The sequence below is a fragment of the Asterias rubens genome, chromosome 16 (assembly GCF_902459465.1).
Source record: "Asterias rubens chromosome 16, eAstRub1.3, whole genome shotgun sequence".
Taxonomy (NCBI): Eukaryota; Metazoa; Echinodermata; class Asteroidea; order Forcipulatida; family Asteriidae; genus Asterias; species Asterias rubens.
In genome coordinates this window covers 1,935,422-1,956,013 of record NC_047077.1, presented here as the reverse complement: position 1 = coordinate 1,956,013, position 20,592 = coordinate 1,935,422, and the positions used below count along the sequence as shown (strand labels likewise).

The 20,592-nt window shown below is 40.4% G+C and overlaps 1 protein-coding gene across 7 annotated transcripts in view; it reads right to left on the bottom strand.

Annotated features, from left to right (window-relative positions):
* The window catches only part of LOC117300674 (calmodulin-regulated spectrin-associated protein 1-like), a 59,296-nt gene that overhangs the window by 16,943 nt on the left and 21,761 nt on the right, over positions 1 to 20,592 (bottom strand). For 5 of the 7 annotated variants that reach the window (XM_033784387.1, XM_033784390.1, XM_033784386.1 and 2 more), the window contains 11 exons: positions 20,080 to 20,178; positions 19,034 to 19,249; positions 16,556 to 16,641; positions 14,978 to 15,134; positions 14,434 to 14,575; positions 13,039 to 13,263; positions 9,612 to 9,786; positions 7,335 to 7,496; positions 3,076 to 6,448; positions 1,282 to 1,409; positions 636 to 732 (listed from right to left, as the gene is read on the bottom strand). In XM_033784387.1, the coding sequence (XP_033640278.1) occupies positions 636 to 732; positions 1,282 to 1,409; positions 3,076 to 6,448; positions 7,335 to 7,496; positions 9,612 to 9,786; positions 13,039 to 13,263; positions 14,434 to 14,575; positions 14,978 to 15,134; positions 16,556 to 16,641; positions 19,034 to 19,249; positions 20,080 to 20,178 (4,860 nt within the window). The remainder of the gene's footprint in view (positions 1 to 635; positions 733 to 1,281; positions 1,410 to 3,075; positions 6,449 to 7,334; positions 7,497 to 9,611; positions 9,787 to 13,038; positions 13,264 to 14,433; positions 14,576 to 14,977; positions 15,135 to 16,555; positions 16,642 to 19,033; positions 19,250 to 20,079; positions 20,179 to 20,592) is intronic. The other 2 variants (XM_033784392.1, XM_033784389.1) reach the window with 2 other exon arrangements.

The window sequence follows — 20,592 nt, the reverse complement described above, 5'->3', positions numbered from 1 at the left end:
GTAGAACTGACGTTTATTTAATCCTGGAAAAATTCAATTAAATAAGGAGGATTCCTTTACAAGAAATGTCTTAATACTATACCAGTTTTTATTGAGTCAAGAATAATTGTAATATTTATATGCCTTTTAATTTTGCCGTTTCGAGATAGATCATGCATAGTATGTTCTTCTCACTGACTTTTCTAAGGCTTTTGATCACATCGATCAGAGTGGCGCATACAAGATTATTCTGATGATGACGTCAGGTGAATTGGGTCAATAGTAAGGTTTGCGGTTACACCATGTACTGTCTCTGAATGAGTTGGGGGGGTTCTAAAAAGAACCGTATTTCAGAGCCACCCCAACTCATTTACATGGTGTTACCGCAAACCTTACTGTATCGTATTTCCACCATAAGTTTCAAATCCTACAAAACCAACTGAGTGTTAGAGGCTTCCATGACATTTTATAAAAGACCTTTATCATGGTGCAGCCATCTTGAATTTCTCCCGTTGATATTTATGTTACCGAATCAAGGCTGGAAGAACAAAATAGTCTGGTTCCTATGTACTTGCAACATGACTGTTAGCATTCATTATTCTTATTCGATACGAGGAACATGACCAAGATGGAGGAAGCATGATAAAGGTCAATACCTGTTCCTGTAGTTTGCGTTTCTGGTAGTTGAGTCTGATCTGTTCCCTGCGTGCTTTCTCTTCAGCCTTCTTGGCTTCCATCTCATCTTGCTTACGCCTATTAACATAAATATAACAATATCAAGTTTGGATTTCATTTTTTACGGCCTACCATTACTATGTATTTTGTGCTATAAAGTATTGGAGAATTAAAGTCAATACAGGAGATTATTATTTTTTTTTTTTTTTACTTTATGATTCTTTTGAGTATTCTGGTGAAAGCTTGTCTTTTTTAAAGGAACTGGACACCTTTGGTAACTGTCACAGACCAGTCTTCTAACTTGGTGTATCTCAACATATGCATAAAAAACAAACCTGTGAGAATTTAAGCTCAAGTGTCGCACAAGTTGTGTGCTTTCAGATGCTTGAATTCAAGACCTCAGCCGAGGTCTCGTATTAAATAAAATATTTTAGTGAGAATTTACTTCTTTCTAAAAAACTACATTACTTCAGAGGGAGCCATTTCTCACAATGTGTTGTCAACAGCTCTCCAACATATATTTTGAGTAATTACCAAAGTGTCCAGTGCCTTTAAATGAAAGACCGGCCTCCTTCTCATGTCTCTACAGTAAACTGCAGCATTATGTTCTACATGTACATCCATTACCTTTGTTGTTCTCTTTTCTTCTCCATGTCCGCCTCTCTCGATGCCCTCTTAGCTCGCTCCTCTTCTTGCTTCTTGAGACGATTCTGAAGAAACTGCATCTTCCGTTTCTCAACTTCATCCGCCTGATCCTAAAATAATAATAATAAATAATAATAATAATAATTTTTTGTTGATAAAGCGCCTAACATAACAAAAATCTCAGTACAGAATTTGTTTACATATTATAAACATTAAAGGAACACGTTGCCTTGGGCGGACAAGTTGGTCTATAAAAAGTGTTTATAACCATTTGTTATAAAATGCATATGGTTGAAAGATGTTTTAAAAGTAGAGTACAATGATGCATACACAAATTTGCCTCCAAATTGTTGGTTTTCCTTTTACTTTGCGAACTAATACGGTCAGCCATTGTCATTCGTCAAGGTAAAAGGAAAACTGTGCAATTTCGAGGCGTGTTTGTGTGGATCATTGTATTCTACTTTTACAACATCTTTTTACCTTTTGCATTTTATTAAAAATGGTTACAAACGCTTTGCTTTTACAACTCGACCGATCCAAGGCAACGTGTTCCTTTAAGCCAAAAAGAATTAAGCAAAATACAGCAAGATTACATTGTACCGACAAAAATACAAACAATGAGATACAACAACGAGATACACCAATATGAAATTCACTCAATACATGTACATTGGGATTTAAATTTCCAAAACTCAAAACAGTGAGAAATTTTTATTTTTCAACCAAGGGGCCATTCAGAATAGTCAATGTTAAACAAATTTTATTTTAAAATTGTTTTAAAGGCAGTGGACACTATTGGTAATTACTCAAAATAAGTATTAGCATAAAACCTCACTTGGTAACGAGTAATGGGGAGAGGTTTATAGTATAAAACAGTGTGAGAAACGGCTCCCTCTGAAGTGACGTAATTTTCGAGAAAGAAGTAATTTTCCACGAATTTGATCTCGAGACCTCAGATTTAGAATTTGAGGTCACAAAATCAAGCATCTGAAAGCACACAACTTCGTGTGACCAGGGTGTTTTTTCTAACATTATTATCTCGCAACTTTGAAGACCAATTGAGCTCAAGTTTTCACAGGTTTGCTATTTTATGCATATGTTGAGATACACCAAGTGAGAAGACTGGTCTTTGACAATTACCAATACTGCCCACGTCTTTAAACCAACCGCATACCCCAAATTTTGATTTTGAAATATTGAACGGCTTCATAATACAACATACAGTGAACAAAGAAATGCCTTAACTGAACCAGATATTTTAGATCAAAGGTCTCCAACATCAGTAGTTTTCAATGGTTTTTCCTGGCTTGCACAAACAACTTTGTAGTTTAAACGGGAATGAAATTGTTTTTTTTTTGGCAAGTTAGGTATTTTTACTTCTTCTTTTTCTTTTAATTAATTATAACAAAATAACAATTTAAACTGAATTAAAAAAAAAATTGTACTATGACTTTTGTGAATGGCCCTAAAGACAATCCACTGAAACAGGACAGTTGGGTGCAAGCTTTTTTCCAAAAGACAGAGTCCTTATGACGTTAAAATGGTGTAAAATGTTGCTGTGTTTGGTACCCTTCATGTGCACTTTTTTGTCAAAATCAAAAAAAATTCAAACATTTGGTCTGCACATTTTTATACTAAGAATTTTCAGTTCATTCAAGAATTCTGATGATATTCAATCAAAAGCAGCATTGAATTTTAGCTTATGACAAGCGCATAAAATTCTCTTTGAGATGTACAGACCATTATATTTTTGCCACAGAGAAATATACAACTCACTGATTCTGCAGCGACCACAAATCCCTTTGCCTTCTGCTCAGAATCGTCCGTTACATCAAGAGAGATATTTCCAGACAGGTCTAGCGGACGGACAACCATTTTCTCTTCGTCTGTACTATAGTCGTTATCCTCTTCACCCTCTCCGACAATATCATAAACCGAGTTTCGCTTCTTCTGCGTCGATGAACTTGAATCTTTACGATTCCTCTGCCTTTTTTGTACTTTGGGGGCATCCGGTGAGTCAGGGGATTTCTCAATTTTGGATATTTCTGCCATCTGATTGGATAAACTTGCCACAGTTGGGAGGGGTGGTTGATGCTGATTGGTCAATGAGTCGGCATTTCGCGGCTGCTCATTGGCCGGAGTGGATGCTAAGATCTTGGTTTGATTCTGCGGGGTGTCATTTTTTGAGATTTCAATGTTGTTTTTGATTGGGGATGGTTGGGATGGGGGTATGATGTACGTGTTGTCTGGTTGTTTGGACGGGACTTGATTGGCCGGGTAGGGAGATTTTATAACTTGAGATTGGTCGATGGATCTTGTGATTGATCCTAACCCTTGTTGGGGAGGTAGCCTTTGTACTGGGCCAACGGGACGAGGGCTTTGGGCGTCTGCGGGGCGAGGGCTTGGGATATCTGCGGGACGAGGGCTTGGGATCTCCGCTCCGGCCATATCATAGAGGGGATTCTCATGAAGGACGAATGATTCAGGTTCTTTGTCGGCTTGTGATAAGTAAAAGCCAGAGGGTTCAGGAGGCACTTCACTACCGGAGTGTAAAACGAATGGCTTAGAGTCTACTGGAGGGGCTTGTTGTGGGGAGATGCTTCGCTCACTTGGGGGTCGAGGAGACTCCATGACGCTTCGCATCTGCTCCTGACGCAACGATAACCTCTGGATTTCATTCTGCAATTGGGATAGATTGGCGTTGAGTTTCTCTAGAGAGTTGTTGTACTCATCTGAAGTCATATGCGGTGAATGTGATCCCGAGCTTGAGCCCGGGCTGGCTTTACCAGTAGGAATGTCTGGGATACTCTGGGGCGACTCAGGCCGAAGGGGTAAAACCTCAACGGGTTGGGGCGTCGGAGCAGGCTTCTGAATTCGGGGGCTGTCTCCCGATTGGCTTGGGACAAGTTTCTCTTTATTCGAGCCGAGATCGGCAAAGGTTATTTTGCCTTCTTGTTGAGAATGGTTAAATCTGGATTTCGCGATTGAACTTTCGATCTCTTCTCTCGAGTAAAGGTCTTTCGGTTTTTCACCACGAAATTCCTCAGCCGCGATTGGTTGATCTTCAATAGCATTGTCTCTCGGCTTCTTCTGATTGGCTAGGACCTGCATGAAGGCAGCTTTTCCAATACGCTGCCTTTGTTTACTCCACTGACGCTCCAACTTGCGTTTATCAGAGTCCATGAAGCGTCGCTTCTCTTCCAGCTTGGCCCGGAGTTGGGAGAATTCGCCAAGGCCGGACTGATTGTTATGCTGGCTAGGGTTCCCACCACCTGTGTTAATGCCACACAAAGGAGTTTGTTTTGAGTTAGCACCCCAGGTGGTAAGCACCTGGTTGTCAAGCTCATGATTGGCTGAATCTAATGGCATGCATGAGTTCTCTACTATGATTGGCTGATTAGAAGGAGTTAAGTCTGCTTTTGAATGCATAACTAATGAGCTATTAGGAATCGCACTAGGCTCTAATTTGTCAATAGTCAGATTAGTGTCCAACAGGAGGGAGGGCTCTAATTTCTCAGTCTCTTTTTCTTCAGTGAGATTATCTTGATCAGCATTGGCAAGTGAGGAGGTAGATTTTAATTCTAGTTCTGAGATAGAGGTTGACACTTTGTTAGGGCTCAGGTTGGTGTCAAAGGTCATTAAGACTGGTTTGGGGACACCATCGCCTGATTCCTTCTGTGTCTCGTCTGCATGCAATTTAGAGGACTCTGTCTCCATGCTTGAGGGTTGGGGAATGTTATCATTGGAAGTTACCATACCTGCGTTAGGCACCCTTGGGGAATCCGAAAAGGATATGCCGTGCCCGTCACCACCTGAATGCAAAGCGTTAGGTTTGAAAGCGGTTTCATGCACATGTGGATTGGATTGATCATGCGTTCTTGGGGAAGAATGAGGATAGGGGTGTGGGTTGCTTGAAAACCTTTCGGTAGGGTGAGAAGCTGAATTAGGATTTTGTGAAGGTGCAGCATGCAAGTTAGGGTGAGCGGAGGAATGGCGGGGGCTTGCTTGGCGGTTGTAGGATTCTTCGTCCTCATCCTCCATCCCCTGAAGCTCAGCTAAAGAAGAGACGACTGGAATGCCGGCTTCAAAAGCCGTAGATGCTGTGTGCTGTTTGTCAGAGACAGTAAAGCTACTACCGGTACCAGTCCTAGTAAGAGAACTACTGTCTACTGATTGCTCAGGCTGAAGAAGGTGAGTGTGGATGAAGAAGGCTTCCCCATGCTTAGCCTGAGTGACATGCGGCTCTTGAGAGTTGGTGTCAGGAGTGGGATTGCCCTGTGGTGCAAAGGCAGGTCTTGGCTTCTGCCAGGCAAAACGCTGCTGCTGCTGTGCGTAATCCCCAGCAAGGGAATCTGCAATACTCTCACCACTCAGTGGGGTTGTAGCATCGAGACTTTCTGGCGACTCCTGATCCGGACCTCCTTGCTTCTGTGACCAGGTTGTCATGCCACCTCCGTTAGCATCTGGCAACCTCCCATGGTGGTCCTCTCGAGGGTTACGGCCAGTCCGCCGACCCTCCCCGCTTTCTTCTTTCTTATTTATGCTGTTTGACTTCTCCTTAAGAGGTTTGACAACAGCAGGTAGGAGTCTCTCAGTCCGTTTCATTTCAACCGGCTGAATATCAAGTTTCAAACGTCTCCTGGAGGGTGTCACAGAACTGTTTAGCACCTCCTGCTCGACAGACTGCTCAAACTCTCTATTATTGGCTGTTCTGAATGTTTCATTCCTCAAAAGTGAATGGTTGCCATTTCCTCGCCGCGAGTCTGATTGGCCATTTCTATTCCAATCGCTACTATCCTTCGACGACATACTACTCAGAGGCGTCACTGTAAACTCTGGATCAGTCAGACGGCCATTTTCCTCCGTGGATGCTCTTTGTTCTAACTCCTCATTCACTTTACGGGCTACCGGCTTCTCACTCCGCTGTGAGATCCGAGACAACGCAGACGTCAAACTCTCAACCTCCAGGTCATCTTCGTTCTCAAAGTGAGATGATGACTGTTGGTCGTGATCGTTCACTTTGGGTAAGCGTCCATTTCGATTGGAGAGAGAGTTTAGTTCTGAGAAGCTTTGGCTGTCGTTGAGATCACTGTCAATGCTGACATTTGCCAGAAGGCTGCTGGTGTTGCTGTCTCTCATAGACTGCGATCTGAAAACACAGAACAAAGCAAAACCATTATTAAAGTGAAACACCAACATGCAAAGTGATAAAGAAATGCAGAAAGAAACAATATCTTTGAGCAATCATTTCACACAGAGATTCGCAGTCTATTCACACGTACATGTACACAAAAATAGTGAATCAAACAACTTTACAAGATGTACAAACATTTATTCACATGCTGCATGCTGACAATTGAAAAGTGCAAGCTCACAGACTTTATAACCTTGAACCAATCATTGGGCTTGTAAAGACCAGTGCCTGTCTTTTATCTTCTGAACAAAGACAGGGGACCAGTCTAAGGACTCTCATGCACTACTTGTATCACCCGTGAACCAACAAGGACTAATCGTATCACCAGAAGGTCAACTAGACTGGTCCCCTGTCTCTATTTGGCATTATATACAAGCCTCAAAGTGTGACAGCTAAGGGCTAACATGCACTACTCCTATCACCAGGGCCCACTTTCATAGCACTGCTAACAGTAAGCAAGTTTCTGTGTTTACTGTGCTTACTGTGCTTATTCCTAAGGTTAAAGTGTATTTCTCAGGTTAGCAAGAAATTTGGTAGCCAGCTTACGTCTTCACCATGGATTGGTATTATGATGTCATTCATTTTTATGCAGCTAGCACCGGTAGGTTAGCATGCCTTTTAGTGTGCTTACGGTCAGCAGCGCTATGAAATGGAAATTGCACAGTAAGCAGAACATCAGCCGTTAAGCAGCTCTATGCAATTGGGCCCAGGCTTAAAGGTCAACATGCAATACTCCTATATCAAGAAGGTCGGCATGCAATAGTTTAAACACAAGAGGGCTTGCATGGACCAGTTTTTACCACTAGAGGGCCTGATTAGAAATGAGGAGAGTTAGCTGTACCTATCCCTGGATTCATCATGACCTTGCCAAGCCAGTATGGACTGTTTAGCTTCTAGATTCTCCAGAGAGCTCGCCCGTCTTATACTAGCAAGGTCGTCTTGGTCAGAAACGGCGCCTTCTCTTTGCTTTCTGTCACGCTGGATTAGCAGTGAGTGGGATCTCCTAAGGAGTAAGTAGATAATTCCAAAAAAAATTTGCTGATAAAAAAAACTAGGTGAGAGTGCTTTATTTATACATGTGCAGACCTTGCCAACGATACCACATCAACTGCTGTGCTGGCTAGGGCCCAATGCCATAGAGCTGCTTAGACAAATATTGCTTAACAAATGTCTGCTAAGCAACAATAAGCATACCAGTCACATTTTGTATAAGGTGAAAATCTATTTTAGCTATTCATTTTGCGTTTTACCCATATGTATTTTACCTGCTAACCTTTTTTCTGGTAAGCATTATTTTGTTGTGCTTAGCTAGTTTGTGTGCTTAAGCAGCCCTACAAAATTGGATCCTGTGCTTTTGCTGTGGTGCCCTTTGCAAAATTTTATTACACATTTGCATTTTCCTCATAGAAGTGCCCCTTATCAAGGGCAATATTACAGTGCCCCTTCCAGAGGGAAGTTCAAGGCCTGCATGTGTGAGTGTAGAAATGGTAGTGTTTGGATCAGTGATAATAATAGTAGTAACTTATGAGGCTTAACATTCTTACTCGCACCAATAGACCTTATGTACATGACGTCATTTCAGTAGGGCGCCCTCACCTAGAGGTCAAAAGGAGGTTGTTCATGGCCAATCATGTGGGCCGCGCGTACAAATCTGTGCATTTAGATTGTTTCGTCACTGTTTTTCCTCTAAGATGGCGGCTGGATGATGTCAATGCATAAGGTCTATTGGTCGCTACAGCTACGGCTACGACAGTTGCTAAGGGAGTATCATACTAGCTTCAAGTTATTAGGTGAAAAACTTTATATTTGTCTGCATGATCATTCAGTTCCACATTATTACCATTGCTGGTCCGGTCTAGGGGCCGATTTCACAAGCAATAAAATTTATCGCAAGACAAATTTTCAGTATCAGCAAAGTGATTTGTATTGTGACATCACACTTTTCTTAGCAACTACGACTGATTTGCAGTTACGATCAATCTTAGATCTTTGTGAAATCGGCCCCAGGCCCCAATTTCATGGCTCTGCTTATTTGTACATGTACATGTAAGCAAAGAATCGGCAGAAGCAGGGAATTCTGTGCCTACGACAAGCAATTTTCACGGGTGAGAAGGGAATTGTAGTTTGTGCGCATATGTACTGTACTTCCTGCAGTGAAGCAGATGATGTTGGTGAGAGGGGTACTGTGCATGTCAAATTCATTTCTGTCTTAACCTTGTTCCTAGTGGATCGATCTCACCACATTGTTTTTGACCAGCATCCCTTGCTCGCTCATAACCCATGGAATTGATTAAAAATATGCAAAAATCTAGCACATTTTAAGTAGGTCTATAATCAATCTCTACTCTACCCTCTCGCTCAAGTGTGGTTCCCTCCAATTCTTCTTTGATTATGTGATATGTCAGTAACTGTATGCAGTTTAGGGTTACCGTGTAAAAACAAGATTCCTCTTAAATGGAATCGCGTCAAAATGCTTGCTGTTTCACACAGGCATACAAAGTGTCCTGCAAACGCCATTCAAGCGCTCAAAGGTTTTGAACGAGCGTGCATGCAAAGTAGTCACTTCTAGGAGCCAATCAGCCTTGTGTGTCAGTACACCCCTACCAGGGGTTAATGAGTGGCATTAAAACGGCCTGCTGCAGCGCCCTCTAGTGGTTATAACATTCTAGTACTCACAATTCTAACTAACAGGCTGTGGGGATTTATCTAAGAACACGTACAAGGTAACAGTACAATGAATGCTAAATATCCACACAAAATGTGAACTCAGGCAAAGATCTGAAGATACAATAAAAAAAGGTTAAAAACATTTCAATATCAGGGGCCATTCAGAAAAGTCAATGTTTAAAAGATTCGTTTTCTTTGAAATAATAAACTCAATAAGTTTAATGATATAAAAACAAAAAGAACACAAAACTTCAAGCTGGCCAAGATTGTCGATTTCGTTAATGTTTCAATTACAAAGTTTTTCATTTTAGACAGGAAGATGCTACATGTGATAAAATAGTAGAGTGCATACTTGTATAAATGCAGAAATCCGTACCGTTATGAAGATCTGATATCTTTGCACTAACACAAAAATTTCAAAGTTGAAAAGTTTGATCAAATGAAGACTTACTGCGGAGTTCCTGAGTTGATACGATTGACCTCAGGGTTACTAGCAGCACTGCGGAGTTCAGACCTTGCATACGGAGACTCACTTTGGAAACTCTTCTTGGTCGCTGAGCTGATTGGCAGGGGAGGTAGCTGCTGTACCCTCGACCTTCCTTCGGGTGTGGCTGGAACTTTTTGTCCTGAGAAGAAAAGTGAAAAGCTTCTTGTTAATAAGCCATTTGCGAGTTAGATTTGAATAATGTCTGGTACAATGACTTGCTTAGTCATAAGTTACCGCTTACATTTGAATTCCTCAGACTATAGACCCAATTCACCTCACATCATCATAAGAATATCTTGGATGCGCAACACTGGTGGGCACTGTATTTGTGCATTATTCAGTAATTGCACATTTTAGGCGGTGGGGCGTTTACACATAAACCTATTGACCACCAAAATGGTGAGCATAGCACAGTCGCCTCTAGTGACGCGCGTGCAAGGGGTCAATAGAGACAGTTGATATGTCAAATGGTTAGGGGCAAGTTTTTGTATAGCAACCTCCAGATGAGCAGACCCTGGTATTACCATTTTTCCAATCACATCCATTCAGAATTGTGTGCGGGTTTTCATCGTCTCTTACATAACTATGCAAAAGCTTGCCCCGAACTATGTGACATAGCAACTGTCTTTTATAGTTTGACGATCTCAAATTTAAGTGCTAACTTGCAGCCCTGATACTTCAGCTTTTGAGGGGCAAGGCAGTTTTGCCTTGACTTTTTGTAAAAATTTAGGGAACCAAGGCAATTTTCAAAAATTTCAAAGGGCATCAAGGCAATCATAAAAAGTTGCGAAGGGCACGACGGCAATTTGAAAAAAAAAACACAACTCCGAGTTGCCAGTAAAAAAATAGTTCTTTAAATTTTTCCATTTCGATCGACGATTGCTTCAAAAATGTACCCAATGATCATGCACTAACTAACCCATTGAACAAAATAAAGAACAAATTATACACTTCACAACGAAATAATATTTTTGTTCATACGGAATCCTACTATTGGTCAAGCACGTGTATTTTTTTGCAGAGACACTAAAATTCCCACGTAACTGCTACATTTTAACACGATGTTGACAGAATGAATGCATGCGGTGCGCGACAAATATGCTGTACATGATGTTCATTACATACTAAGCATGCAATTTTATGGGAAATCACATGTGCAGACACATCGAGTCTTTTTCTCAAGGCGTTTGTTTAGGTTCGCGTAATTTTACCAAAAGAGGGCGTTTAATCTCACGCTATCGCATTGTTCTGAAACGCCCTCTGGCGTTCAATGTTTCTTGTATTTTTTTGCTGCACGCACAGAACAACGACTAGCGGGCCTGAAATCTGCTGTTGTGCTTTACGTGCGTGAAATAGGGGGCTATTTCTTTGTGTGAAATTTACACAGACTTTTTGGCTTATTTCCGAACTTGGACATTGTTGAATAAAATTTTATTTTCAGGAGGAAGGGCACGGCGGGAATAATGAAAAAAGGGCACGGCAAACATTGCCGTGAAAAAATTTGGGTTTTTGAAGGGCATTGCGGCAATCGGTAGTATCAGGGCTGCACTTGTGCCTAACTAAGGCATTATACCAGACATCATTCAAAATGCAAGAAACAAATACTGAGCACTTTGCTTTGAGACGCCCATTGGGTGTGATAAAGTGATAAAGTTGTGTATAAACTCAATATTATTATAATTATCATCATTAATTAAAAGAAATGTTGGAAGGGTGAACATCATGTCTCTACGCTCTCCACTCTCTAGTCTCTGTGCCAAAGTAATCTGTTGATATTAGAGCTGCTCTAGACCTATGAAACATGACTAGTCCTGTTAGTAAGATTACTAGCAAAGAGGCAGTGATTCAGGAAAAAACCAGTGACATTCCAGATGTTTTTGCAGCAATTATGGACTTTAAAACGTTACACAGACGACACTCAGCTATACATCACGTTTAAATCTTCTCAAAAAAACGCCAATGCATCTATTGCAAGACTTGAGAAATGCATCCAAGAGATTCGACGTTGGACACAACAAAACTTCCTGAAGTTAAATGATGATAAGACAGAGTTCCTTCTATTTGGGTCACGTCAACAGTTAACTAAGGTTTCAGTGCCATACATTTCCATCGGTGATGCTCGGATAGCTCCCTCTCTGAAAGCTCGGAACTTAGGGGTTATTTTTGATTCATCAATGACACTTCAGCCACATATCAACAACATTGTTCGTTTATCATCATATCACATCAGGAATATAGGTAAGATTCGCAAGTACTTGGACAAAAGTGCCACTGAAAAGGTCATTCACGCATTTGTTACTTCTCGTCTTGACAACGGCAATGCTCTTCTCTACAGTCTTCCTAACAACCAGATTTCCAGACTTCAACGGCTCCAAAATACTGCTGCCCGCATTGTGACACTGTCTAGAAAATCCTGTTCTATCACCCCCATTCTGAAACAACTACACTGGCTCCCTATCTCTCAACGAATCATCTTCAAGCTGATGCTCATTGTCCACAAAGCTCTTAATGGCAAGGCTCCCCACTATATTTCTGAACTGCTTCAAGTTTACACTCCATCAAGGAATCTTCGATCAAGTTCTATGCTTCTCCTCATTGAACCCAAGTCTCGACACTCATGGGGTGACAGGTCTTTTTCTTCAGCCGCGCCACGCATCTGGAACTCTCTACCACTTAATCTTCGATCTTGTCTTTGTACTGCAAAATTCAAGTCTCTTCTCAAAACTTATCTTATGTCACAGGTTTTCAATGACTAATTTTGTTGTGTCTGTTTTTCTTTGTGTTGTGTTTTGTTTTTGTTTTGTTTTTTGTTTTGTTTTTTTGTTTTACTGCGCCTTGAACACCCAGCAGGGTGGATATGTGCGCATTACAAGTCTTATATTATTATTTTATTAGCTGGAAGGTTGCATGGTTGAGAGGATTGACGGATTTGCAACTGGCATTAAAGACAATGGACAATATTGGTAATTGTCAAAGACCAGTCTTCTCATTTAGTGTAAATCAACAAATGCATAAAATAACAAACCTGTGAAAATTTGAACTCAATTGGTTGTCAAAGTTGCGAGATAATAATGAAAGAAAAAACACCTTTGTCACACAAAGTTATGTGCTTTCAGATGCTTGATTTTAAGACCTAAAAATCTAATTTGAGGTCTCGAAATCAAGTTCAGGGAAAATTACTTCTTTCTCAAAAACTACGTTACTTCAGAGGGAGCCGTTTCTCAGAATGTTTTATACTATCAACAGCTCCCCACTACTTGTTACTAAGTAAGGTTTTATGCTATAATTATTTTTAGTAATTACCAATAGTATCCACTGCCTTTAAGTGAACACTAGACGGGGTTACAAGGCAATACAATACAATACAACACAATTACCATTATTATTTTACCTTGTTCCTGATTGTAATCTAGATGTGGAGGTCTCTCGACCTCAAAATAATGAAAGAGTTCAGAGAAGAGAGCGAGAATGTTGACTCTTAGGACCTCTGGGGAATATAAGAGGTCCTCAAACGTGAAATGGTGCGTATCGGGAAGATTCTTTTCCAAAAACGCTTCTATTTGCTCCAAGTTGTGGACTGATTCAGCAAACGAGACACTTTCACGAAGGTCGACATCTGAAATGTGAAGAACCAAATCTTATTAATAATCATTAGTTTGCCAAGAGCTATTCTGAGGAATTTATTTTCTACGTTAAAGGAACACAGTTGGTCTAGTTGGTAAGACACTGCTCTAGATTTGCAAGGGTCATGGGTTCGAATCCGACCCGAGTAACATGCCTGTGATATTTTTTCACAGGACTCGGGAAAGTAATGAGTATACAGTGCTAACACACACCGGTGTATGATAAAAACCAAAATTAAGACTAACTTTAACAAATTGCTTCATGCATTTCATTATTTGAGATTGTGCATAGAGGCTCCTGCATTATGTGCTGTCTTGTATTATTATCATTATTATTAATATTATTATGATGATGATTATCTAAATGACCAAGACTAGGGCAGAGTGATAATCACATGTAGGTAACTTTCTCATACATCATTGATTTAATGATAAGTGCATCCTATTCTTTAATCCATATGGAAACCTTTTTCCTTTTGAATTTAGAGAGGAGGGAGGGGCCTGGTGAAAAAGTACCAATTGCTCCAATTTTATGACGAGAGCACTTTTATGTCCGTACAAGGTTGTATCCTGAAGTGAAGTCCATAAAAATGATGTTCTGTCATGCATGACATAGTTATGGTTCAATGGTTTTATGATAATTAGACACATGTTGATGGATGTCACTGGGAAAGCCTTTGCCCACTGTAGTTCGGGAGTGAAACCGGAAAGCAGGAATACCGAACAAAGGTCTCTGGTTTTTATGCCAGCCATAATTTTTGTTAATAATAATAACAATAATTTCATCCTTGCTCGCAGCTAAGAGCTGAATTGCAAAGGACGCGGCTACAGCTTGTTCGAGAAGCAGGCATGCATGAGCACCTTTGGCTGCCAGCAACATCAACCCATTATGACCACGGAGCACAGCCAAGATCGAAAATGTTTAATTTTTCCTGAGGGAGGAAAACCGGATGGTCTGGAAAACCCTCGTGGTTGGGCTAGGAATCGAACCTGGGTCACCTTGGTGAGAGGCGAGTGCTTTACGCACAAGCCAACCATGCCACTCTTGATGATACCCATGCCATCTTTAGCGACTGATTTTTGTAAAAAAAATAGTATCTTTTAAATGATTCTTTGATAAGTCACATTTTGAAATCAGGAATGTGATGATTGTTGTTACTTACCGTCCAGTGAGAAGAGATGCGGACAGTAATGATGGATCAGCAGACATAAACACCGACCATCTGATATATCTTTAGTAACATTCTTAATGGTTGGAACACACGGAGGCTCCTTGGGTTGAAGCTGTTGACGTCTCATACGAACCTAGAAAGAAAAAAAATATGAATTCTTTATTAATAAATTCTGCCTGTGAAACTATAAACACTATACTAGCCAAAAACCCATTGCAGAGAAGACAAGGATCCTTCCTTTAAGTTTGAGATGTCGGAGGAAAATCACAGAGAATAATCCGGAGGAAAAGCCATGCAGTCAGGTAGGGACTGAAACCCACTCAACACAGTGCCTCTAGTAAGATTGACTATATGGAAGCATGCACTGGAGCATGGTCGACTATGCTTAAATTTGAGCGCTCGGTAACAGTTTCTGGTCAAGCCTAGTAGCTCACCCGAACTTGCTCATAACTTGCTAAAATGGCGCCAAGTGCACCTTTCATATTACAGCCTGAGTTCCCCCTATAGATATATTTTGTTCTTCTAGGTTTAATACCTTCTGTACTTGAGCCTGTGATTGCTGTTCCTGCTGACTCCGTCGTTCTCTTTCCATCCGGTAAATCTCAGCTGTACATACTTTATTCACCCAGAAGATCAGGGCATTCTCGAGGTCGAAGGGCAACTCACTGGATGCATTGAAGGTCGTAATACGCCTACGGAATCATTCAAAAAGTTAAACACTTGTTTCACTAAAAAGTTGTTGACTACTTCTTTCGAGTTCAATATCTACTCTTCAAATGTTTGGGGCCACTCTAAATAAAGTAATACAAACATGTTTATAGGTGTATTTATTGTGTTTGCTTTCATGTTATTTTGTACATATTTATTATTTTGTGCTGTTATACACATTTGTGTGCATTTTGTGCTGTTTTGGTCCAATAAATAATAATAATAATAATAATAATAATAATAATAATAATAATAATAATATAATAAAGTAATTAAATGTTTCAAATCATTTTTGAAATAAAGCTGGTACGCACTTGTAAACACTTGCTTCTTAACACAGAAGACACTTCATAAAATGCCTGGATGAAAGACTGAGCGAAAGTTACCAGAGAAGGGGCATAAGCAAATCATATGCAATTAATAATTACTTAGCAAAAACTTGTGAAGTAAAAAATTCTGCTCAACAGATACATGTATTTGGCCAACACTGGCCCATTGGAACTCCTGAAAACTGATTCTGGGTCAATTTTAAACAATTTTGGGGTAAACGTACACGTTTGGTAATTATTCAAAACAAATATTAACTTAAAAACTGACTTGGTAACGAGCATTGAAGAGCTATTGATAGTATAAAACATTATGGGAAACGACTCCCTCTGAATAACGTAGTTTTTGAGAAAAGAGGTAATTTCTCACAAAAATAGCTAGAAGTCTTTTATTCTTATCTGAAAGCACACAAATTCGTCCAACAAGGATATTTTTTCTTTCGTCATTTTCTCGCAACTTCGTTGACCGATTGAGCCCAAATTTTCTTGTTATGATGGGATACACCAAGTGAGAACACTGGTCTTTGACAATTACCAAACGTGCACAGTGCCTTCAAACAAAGAGAAACCGACAAGAGTTGGTTTTTGACCTATGTTGACAACTCCCTTTTTTGTCTGTATACTTTGTTCGGGGTACCAGTCAGAAACCATACAACATTTAAAGAATTTGGGTACTTTTTGTAACACAAAACACAATGCCCACAGATTGACATCAAACTTACACCATTTGAAGATAATGATGATAGAAAGCGTACCTTAAAATATTACATGCTGAGGTTCTGTAGTTTCTGAGAAATGAGTAAAAAAATGTCATGAAAAGAAGTTTTTACATGCTAAAATAGTTTTTGTCTCATTATCAGTGAGACACAAATTATTCTCATGACATTGTTTTACTCATTTCTCAAAAACTACAGCACCTCAGCAAGTAATATATTTTCAGGGAAGCTTTCTTCTATCATTATCTTTAAACTGGGTACGTTTAGTGTAAATCTGTGAACATTGTGTTTTTTGTCCTAATAATAGTACAAAGACCCTTAAACTGTCGTAAAGCAAGGGAATGAAATGATTGCCATAGTTACCTGACAGCTTGCACGATCTTCTCTATATTGACTACTTCTCCAGTGAATGCCGTCATGATGGCATCCATTACAGCTAGATGAGCATTCTAGGATCAAAAATCAAGAAACAAGGAGATCAATTACATGTAATACAAACGGAATAAATGCACAGCTTTCTCAGACATCGGTGTTGGGCATAGAAATGAAATAAAGAGGACAACGGTCTGGAATTGGGGGAAAACACAATAACCTCGGGGAAAAGGGAGGTTAGTGGGTACTTTTTTCCCCCTTTCAGTGGGGGTGCACAACAAAGTACGGTTAACAGGAAATATTGGATCAAAGTTGTCTCCCTCCAGCACTTACTTGGACTGGGCGTGTCACGGCCAAATCCCAAATTAACACTTGACCAGACGCCCGAAGGCAGTGATTTTAAAGGAACACGTTGCCTTGGATAGGTCAAGTCGGCCATTTATGGGAGTCAAATTTTTGACTCTCATAAATGGCCGACCGTGTTAGTTCGCAAAGTAAAAGGAAAACCACACAATTTCGAGGCAAATATGTGTGGATCGTTGTATTCTACTTTTTAAACATCTTTCTACCCATATGCATTTTATAACAAATGGTTACAAACGCTTTTCAAAGACCAACTCGTCCGATCCAAGGCAACGTGTTCCTTTAAGTCAGTAAACTTGCATTTGCTCTTGTGTTTTTTTTAATATTAACACCTCACTGCGTTTTAAGTTGAAGTTCTCCACAATAGAGTAATCAACCAGCCAGGTCCTCTCTCTTTGAACTGATCGATTAATGACCCCAAACCAAGTATTGCCAAACTTTACACTATGTACATGTATGTACAAGTTAAAAACTATTCTTGTCATTACGAAATCAGCAGTTAGCTTGGTAGGATTCAAACCCACGACCTTGTGATTGCAAGTCCTGCAGTCTAACCACTGGAGCACAGTGAACTAAAATCGAGTAATGACCCCAAACCAAGTATTGCCACACTGTACACTACATGTTATAAATCATGTAAATTGACCCACAACCCCCCCCCCCCCCCCCCCCCCCCCCCGAGGGCTGTATGTAGTCAAAGCTAACAAGATCTAACAATCTCTTCATCTGGTCCTTCACATTGTCAGGATGTTCAACTCTTCTTTCACAGGAAATTATTATCCGACTAATGGGAAATCCAATCATCTAGAAGTAGAGCAATGATACCACTAGGTTGGCATTTGTCCAGGGCCCAATTTCAGTGATCTGCTTTATAAGCAGAAAATATTGCTTAATGGTTTTCTGCTTAGCAAAAATCACCAGTCATAGACAGTACATGTAGTATGTTGGCTGGTAACCTTATTCTGGTGAGCATAATTTTGTTGTGCTTAGCTATTTTTAGGCAAAGCAGCTCTATGAAACTGGGCCCAGGAATCACAACCAATTTGAAGCGCAGTTGTAATTTTTTTTTTCTTGGGGAAAGGGGTACAGGCCTCAAAGTAATCCACAGCACCCACAGCAATTGCTGTGGTGCCCTTATTAGCCCAATTTCACAAAGCCGTTTAGCAGAAAGTTCTGCATTTGACACATTTGTTAACTAAGCAAAATTTGAGTGGGGCACCAGTTTGAACCATGTAAACTTCATTTAATTTCGCTGGTAACCAGTTTCTGCTGAGCAATTTTGTCTTTGCTTAACACATTTTTTGTGTGTACAGGCTTAATGCTTTTTTTGCAAAATTCAAATACAAAGTAAAAATTTTCCTCATAGAAGTGCCCCCTTCAAGAGCAATTTTCAACGCCTGGGGGTGTGTTCGTGCTTTTACTAAGTGCTTGAATTACAAATGGGATTGTAAAGTTATAAGGTGGCAGATGTTTTCTTTGATCTGAAATTGGGTTCCTGTAGTCCATTGTGATGAAGCTGGCATGTTTTTCTTAATAGCTACACATTTGTACGTACATGTAGGCTTAGTCATGTACAAAATTTGCCCTTACAATGCGAAATCATGAACTAGTATGTCTTGGTTTTCAGTACAATAGAGTCAGGTGTGCCCTGGGGCTTCTGATACAAGCTTTTTACCACATGGGCTTTATGAACGTGACCTACTCACACTGATGAGCGGGCGCAAAGCCCCAAAGTGAGTAGCAAATGGGGGAGGAGGGGGGGGGGGGGGGCTGAGCGAGCGCGTGGTTTAGAGTCCCGGTCGTGACACTAGTGCAGTATAGCAAGACACTTTTAAACTATTATTACTGCGTCCTTCAGATGGGACGTAAAGCCGTTGGTTCCTGTGTTGTACAAAAGAACAACATCAGGCCCAAGTTGGGTGGCTCTGCATACCGTAAGCAATAATTGCCATATACCAAGCGTCACATGTTAGCAAGAAATTTCTACTTATGTGCGTGTGTAGTCCCTGCTTACACAGCTAGCCCAGAAGCAATGAATGGCGATCATAAGCACAGAATTTGACGGTAAACAGAGCCACAAAATTTTACCCAGTTCTCTTTACTTACCAATTTGATTCTTTGCGTCTGAGTCAGGACGGCTTCAGTCACTGGGATCCGTTTGTCGTCCGTCACGTAAATCCCTCGTCTTGCTAGTCCTTGTATGACACTCCAATGTCCCTGCCATTGATGAACTGAGGGAGGGAAGATACTGGCACATGCTCGACTGTACAACTCTCCTGATGATAGCTGGTAGATGACTGCTGGACGAAGGTGATCCTCACCCTAAGGAGAACAAAATATTTTAAAAATTAAAAGAGGGCATTCGTCTTTTTTTCAGGATGCTCTGACAATGTACTATCCCGTGGCAACCAATATGCTATATATGTACCCATCTGCCCATAGCAACAGCAGCTTAGTGGCACCCGATCTTCAAGGCACAGTATATGGATGGGATATTATCAAACAAATATTGACTGCTTTTACTGGTGCTATGGTTAAAACTACGATGCCCTCAGTGATCCCCGGAGCATTCCATCGCCCCAGAGATCACCTCGGGTGTCATTGTTTTCACCATAGCACCAGTATAAGCAGTCAATATGTGTAAACTAGTTACTGAATCACAATTTCTTGATTTGTGCAACTCATGAATCATGAAAATAACCTACGTTTGTATGATAGAGATTGGCAGTGCCAGCTTGGCATTTATATCCCATTGTGAGAGTTTGCAGAGTTCCCTGGACAGAAAGATCATTAAGACAGACAGACAGAAAGACAAACAGACAGAAGTGGACATTGCTGAGTACCAGCGTACTGATGTAGTCTAAACACTCAAAGTCACACCTCAAGGCTCAAGAATTTATCAAGGTCAATCCCGTCCATAATCACCTTTAACCTACACTCATTTTACAAGGAGAAAGCGCACGCCAAACGTCACCTCGGACCAATCAAAGCACAGATATGGAAAACTTACTTCACTGCACCTTTATCCAATAAAAACATCGTGTGCAATGAAACCCAATGAAATCATAAGTTCTTAAAAACAAGACAAGGGACCAGTCTAAAGAAGACGTAGACATGAAACAGTGCTCTGGGGATGAGGTTGATAACCTTACCTCTTTATCTTTGAAGAATGGTGTTCTGATGTCTGGTGGTATGGTAGAGCTGCTGTATGCTTTACATACTAACCATCGTATTGAAGCACAAAGCTTGGCCTGTGTAGCAAGCAGAAAACACAAACAAATTAACATCAACGCATTTTTAAGGGTTTGGTTTTTGAACAGTCATTACCAAGCATGATATTTTGGTCCTTAAAAAAAATAGGATGATTTTGTCAAGTACATGTGCAAGGGCTGAACTACAAGTGTACATCATAAAGTGTATGCTTTAAAAGGAACACGTTGCCTTGGATCGGTCGAGTTGTTCTTTGAAAAGCTTTCTGTTATATAATCGATATGGTTAGAAAGATGTTGTAAAAGTAGAATACAATGATCTACACAAATATGCCTCAAAATTGCATGGTTTTCGTTTTACCTCGTCGACAAACACGGTCGGCCATTTATGGGAGTCAAAAAATGGCTGATCGTGTTAGTGCGCGACGTAAAATGACAACCGTGCACTTTTGAGTG